The sequence below is a fragment of the Pinus tabuliformis genome, chromosome 3_2, assembly GCF_031772625.1.
Source record: "Pinus tabuliformis cultivar Carrire ecotype Pingquan chromosome 3_2, CPIR1, whole genome shotgun sequence".
In the NCBI taxonomy this organism is placed as follows: domain Eukaryota; kingdom Viridiplantae; phylum Streptophyta; class Pinopsida; order Pinales; family Pinaceae; genus Pinus; species Pinus tabuliformis.
The window spans coordinates 633,720,371-633,726,249 of NC_142302.1; the positions used below are offsets into that span (position 1 = coordinate 633,720,371).

The window sequence follows — 5,879 nt, forward strand, 5'->3', positions numbered from 1 at the left end:
ATGATGTGCTCTTCCTGTCAGATGGACTCCCTACTCAAACTGCATTTGTGAATCCATGCAGCTTCACTCCCTTTGTATGTCTGTACCAAAGATAACACTGAGTGGTGCCTCTCAGGTACCTCAACATGGCGAAACATTTGGGGGAAATATTTTGGGTACGTCCCCCTTTTGGGGAAACATGGGTAAACATTTTCCCAGTGAGGGAACGTGCTTCCCTTGTAGGGGGGATGCAAGGGGGACATAATGAGGACAGAAGGGGGACATTGATTTTGTACATTGTTGTCAAGGACCTTTTGAATGTAATTTTTTTCTAAGAAGGCGATGATTTATGATATGGGAAGTGTAATGTTTGACCATATTTCCCTACTAATTCTATGCAATTCATGGTAATGTTAAATTCTTAAAGTAAAAATGACATTGTCCTTTATCATTCATTTTCACCCCTTTAGTTAAATTTTTAACATTACCATGAAATGACTCGAAATGTTTGAGATTGGTTCTGACCTCATTGGATTTCATATGGAGGAAGTATAATTTTATACCTGACTCAAAATCTAGAAAACTTAATAGTTTTCTAGGATTTCAGGATTGGGGGGATTGCAACACTCCATTGGATTTTGTCATGTACGAGGGTATGTAACTAGTATTTAATTAAGAATGCCAAGCCCTCTACGTACCTTGATGTTAATGGCATTGGTTGTTGAACTCCTCTATCATGAGCCCACTAAAAAAGTACCCAACGGTCAAACAAAATCTTGACTTAACAAGCTATGATTTTTCTATCTTATTTTAATTCTTAGAGGGTGAAATTGATGACAAAGATCCCAATGTAGGCAATTATTTTGATGATATGTAGCTATTTATTGTAGCATGATTTTTTTTTGGATCTTAGAGGTCATGTGGAGCTTGTATATTGATGTATTTTCAGTTTAGAGATGGATTGTACTCGGTGCTATTTTGGCTACGTGCACCCTTACATGTTATATAAATGAGAACTTTTGCTTATTTGTGTATAAATGGTTTGGATTCATGAAGATGTTTCCTTAACGTCAATTTGAAAAAACACCCTTAAAAATGTTCAAGATGCAAGTAACATATATATAAAAACATTAGTTTTTTAAATAATTCATTCACTTAAACAATTTAAATTTATTCTAAATTTTATAAATTTATGAATAATTTTATTATTAACATTTTAAAACTATTTTTATTTTTTAAATAAATTAATAACGTAATTGAGCCTATAGGCTCATTCTACTCATTCTATAGCCTAGGATGATGTCTAACTTTGTGCGTCCATCATTAAAGTTAAAATTTTGCTCATGTCGATCAAAATAAAAATTTTAAAAAATCTAAAAAAACTAAGCAAAACATTTGAATAATGTCCACTGATAAATAAATTTTCACGTGAAAAAATTAGATCTCTCGACATATTTAAGATGGATCTATACTGATTTTATAACAAAATTCTCTTTCTCTAACAATAAATATAATACAAATAAAATCCAAATTCAAATAAACTTTCAATCCTAACTTAAATTTCATATATAATAATATATTAAAAATTTTAACACATTATAAATCAATTTAAATTCAAATTTCATATAAATCTATGATAAGCTAAAAATAAAAATCCATATAACCCTTCAATTCAACTTGAAATTCTATGTAAGATATCATAAATTAGAATTAAAATTCCATTTGAAATTCCATATAAGATATCATAAATTAAAATTAAAAGTCCATATAACACTTCAGTGGATGACCCAAATCCAACACCTCGAAGACATTTGAGGCATGTTCACACTAAAACCCTTTCATTTGATGTAGAGTCCAATCTCAAAACCTACCCTTCACAACACACCCCTCAATTAAATATTGCACTCTTGTTTTATTTTCTAAAATTGAAACTAAAATACTACATTCTTGTTTTATTTTCTAAAATTCACATTCTCGCAACAAAGCTAAAACCCACATTCTAATTATATTTTCTAATAATTTTAGACGAGTACTCAATAAACGCATCCAAACTCTTCCACGCTGCCCCCACTTCATTCGAGATGGCCGCCGCCGCGCCTTTACTCACCACCCTCACTCTCTGCTTCACCTCCTCCGCCTCGTCCGCCGCCATTAATCTTCGCACAGCTCTCTCCACCTCTTCCTTTTTAGCGAACCCATCGCTCATATTAATCTCCACCGCCACTTTTGCCTCCGCCAAAATCAAGGCGTTGGCCGGCCCGTCGGTTTGCAGCGGCAGAGCGATCATGGGAACGCCGGCCGCCACACTCTCGAGAGCCGAATTCCATCCACTACGTAATAAATGCCCCCGTCGCCCGGTGACCCAGGATTGTTAACTGTGGGGCCCAGAAGCACTCGATCATGCACCGACTCCCAAGCCGCCGCTCGTAGCCATCCGGCAACACCTCCGTTTTCCACTCCGCTGCCATCGACGTGGAGTCGACGTCGACGTCGAGGTTTGAGAGTGGTGGGCGCAGCACCCACAGGAAAGGTTGCCCGCTCGCCTCGAGACCCAGTGCCAGCTCTGTCACCTGCGCCGTAGAAAGAGACAACTCCGACCCGATCGATACATACACGACGGATCCCGGCATTTGACTGTCCAACCACTCCACCATCTCGGTGTCTCGGGGCCGTCGGGTTTTGTCGTTCCTGCCGGAGATATCAATCACCGGCCCCACAGCCCAGAAGGGCTTCCCGGCCCCATTTCTGCCTCCGGCGCCAAAGCTCTCCAGGTGATGGACCAATTTTGGCTCCAGCTCTGCAAATGTATTAAGGAGAATCCCGTCCGCCAATCGCAACGTCAGCTCCATGTCCTTATAGACGTGACTTAACACACTGTCTGGCGTCGCCTGCACCCTGCTCATAACGTCCGCCACCGCCAGCAGAGGCTCCTGCTCGTCCCAACATTTCGCTTCCGCGCACAGCCACAGCCTCGCGCTCATTTGTAAAAACATGAAGGAATTGATGCCGAATTTTGCAGCCGCAGCGGCCGAGAATCCCATGTACATGTCGTAAATGAGAACCAGGCGCTCGGGGGGCGGAAGACCCCGGGATTCGTAATATTCACGCCCTGTCAGCTCCGCCATTAGATCCTCCAGTGGCTCCTGCATTTTCTGTATGAGACCGTATACCAGCGGCAGCATGTCGCGGGAAATGTTGTTCACGTTCTGGCTGCCCGCCGGCAGAGGAGAGTCCGGTACTGATAAATCCTGGAAATGGATTGGGAGATCTTCCCATCCCTGCACTCGGGGTCGGAGAATTTGGAGGTTTGAAGGGAGGCTCCGCCTCTCGTGGCCAGCATTCTTGAGAGGTGCAAGAATGCATTGAAATGACTGTGCGCTATGAAGGGCAACGCTACTACGTATAATTTTCCTCTACCTTCCGTGGCAATGTTGCGATGGAGCCGAATTTGACTCTTGAATTCGCTGCAATAAAGCAACGAAGAGTCGAAGCGGAGTGAAGGGTGGTTGTGAGATCAAATCAGGTCTCCACGTTCTGCTCCTACACACAGTGTGTGAGATTTCAGTAGTATTGCGTTCTATTTATATCAATATCTAGGTATATATCATAGTTACCAAATTCGGCCGTACTGCCGAAAAAAATTCGAAAATTCGTTGGTTCGATTCGATTTGCGAATTAATTCGAAATTCGGGTTTGATTCGGTGCACTAAATATTACGTTCACGGATTAAGAATCCACGCCTCTCACGAGAATGGGAAAGTCGAGGAATCACTGGTGACATTGCTTTTGAGAAAAGAAAACATTATAATCTTAAGACTCGTTCTTAGCCCACACTTCATAACTTTGTGAAAGGCCTCGTCCAAAGAACGTTTTATATGCAATCAATGAGTGGTTTAATGAGTCAATGTTATTGTACATTTCTAATCGAGATTCTAGTTTCCAATTTACAGTTCAAAACCTTTTCCAGATTTAGGAAATAACATAAGAATAGGGTTACTAAATGATAATGTTACCTGTTAGTTTATGCAATAAGAAATTTACAGTAAATTTAGCAAGTTCCTAAATGAAATATGTATAATTTTTACGATAATTATGTGTTTATAGAGTAAAGCAAAAAATATATATAATATATATAATTTGTAAATTTGTAGATTTATTAAATTTAAACAAATATATTTTAAAAATAGAAATATTGCATGAATTATATTAGTAAAAAGCAGAAAAACTGCTTGAATTATATTAGTAAATGGATTTTCTTTTAAAGTGGATTTTCTTAATTAAGATTTTGAGTAAGTATTAAGTATTAATTATACAGATTAACATTTTGTATTATATTAAATAGTAGATGTTACTATACCTTATAAATTAGAGGTGAGTTTGGTTTGAAAAATAAATAATTAGCAATTGATAATATAAGCATATATTTTTAAACACTGTTTACACACACTTAATATAACATTTTATTATGAACATAAAATACTTAATAATGTGGAATTTATGTGGTTCATTGTAATATATTATTTCATGAAAATTCACTCTATATTAAATGTCATAATTTGTGGTGCAAGTGGGTGAATGAATCAATACAAAAATTCTTAAAACTTACTATTTTACTTGCTATTTTAAATATAAAACTAAGCTAACTGATTCAATATATAATTTTATCTGCAATATTTATATTGAAACAATTTTAAAAGAGTTTTTGTTGTTTTCAATGTTATAATTGTATACTTAAATTATTTAAAATATTGGAATAAGAAGTATATTGTACTGCCAAATTTTTCCCGTATTAAATTTTAAGTAACCGATTTTTTTCGTACCTATTCAAATTTGAATTCCAACTTGGTAACTATGGTATATATCTTTCATGATTTCTGATTTTACTTGAAAGGGTGCTTTTATGATTTCTTATTTTACTTAAACTGGCTGTGTTTTTTTATGATTCCTTATTTTACTTAAAACTTAAACTGGTTGTGTTATAAGTTTGGGAGTTCGTGTGGATTTTATTTTATTTTATTTAAATTGGTTTAGAATTCAATGAGGATGTGTTCGACTTATAAATTTGATTTGAGATATAAACTCTTTAGAGATTTTTCATAGTAATGAATTTATATAATCTATATATATAAAAAAAATAAAAAATTTAATATATATATATATATATATATATATATATATAAACAATTGGAACATCATTGCAATGAAACTAGCGAATTTTTTTGATTAAAATAGTTTATCTTTAAATTTTGGATTATAATAGTTAGATATATAGTTTAATTAATAAATAAAATAAATTTTTTAAAATATTTTTTTCTGATAAATTTTAATTAAATTTTTTAAAAATTTAAATTTAAGTTGTTTAATTTGTAAAATTTTATTACACCAAAAATTTTACAAATTTAAAAATATATTTTAAACTACAAAAATTCACACTTTTATCACTATATTCTATGAGAAAATCAACTTAAAATATTCCATTGAAAAATCCGCTTAATAAAATCATTGTAACATCAGCACAATGTCGCGAAAAATCATCCATAGCAGGAGACAACAAGAGAGCATGAATGGTATCAGAAAATAAATAAAAGCATTCCATACGTTGAAGGTACCCAACCCTAGTATTAAATTATTTATTTATTAATTAATTATAGGGTATTTATTTGGTGATTTGGAAGAGGGCACGCAACAAACTTTTGAGCTTCTGTCGCGACATAACGAGATTCTTTCGATATGGATTTATTAAAGAGATAAACAACAAGATGGACTTCGCAGAAAAATATGGATTGATTTTGGAAGATGATATCATGCTACTTATTTTAGTGTCGATCCTTAAAAGGATTTACTTTTGTATCATGGTATTTTTAGTTGATCCTAAAAGGATATACTTCTGTTTTTATTTA

The 5,879-nt window shown here is 34.7% G+C and overlaps 1 protein-coding gene across 1 annotated transcript; it reads right to left on the reverse strand.

Annotated features, from left to right (window-relative positions):
- Positions 1-1,978: 1,978 nt before the first annotated feature.
- LOC149182221 (scopoletin glucosyltransferase-like) lies at positions 1,979-3,760 on the reverse strand. Its single transcript, XM_089414488.1, has 4 exons — positions 3,697-3,760; positions 3,397-3,443; positions 2,386-3,257; positions 1,979-2,309 (listed from the first exon to the last, which is right to left on the reverse strand). The coding sequence occupies exons 1-4, from the start codon at positions 3,758-3,760 to the stop codon at positions 1,979-1,981; spliced, it is 1,314 nt and encodes a 437-aa protein (XP_089270614.1).
- Positions 3,761-5,879: the final 2,119 nt, after the last annotated feature.

What these genes read in the sequence shown, in the direction of transcription:
- LOC149182221 (XM_089414488.1), bottom strand. Translation starts at nt 3,760, where the DNA reads ATGTCACCAGTGATTCCTCGACTTTCCCATTCTCGTGAGAGGCGTGGA. An exon ending in TGGATTCTTAATCCGTGAAC is followed by an intron (nt 3,444 to 3,696) that starts GTAATATTTAGT and finishes GCTTTATTGCAG; the next exon opens with CGAATTCAAGAGTCAAATTC. An exon ending in TCGCAACATTGCCACGGAAG is followed by an intron (nt 3,258 to 3,396) that starts GTAGAGGAAAAT and finishes CCCCGAGTGCAG; the next exon opens with GGATGGGAAGATCTCCCAAT.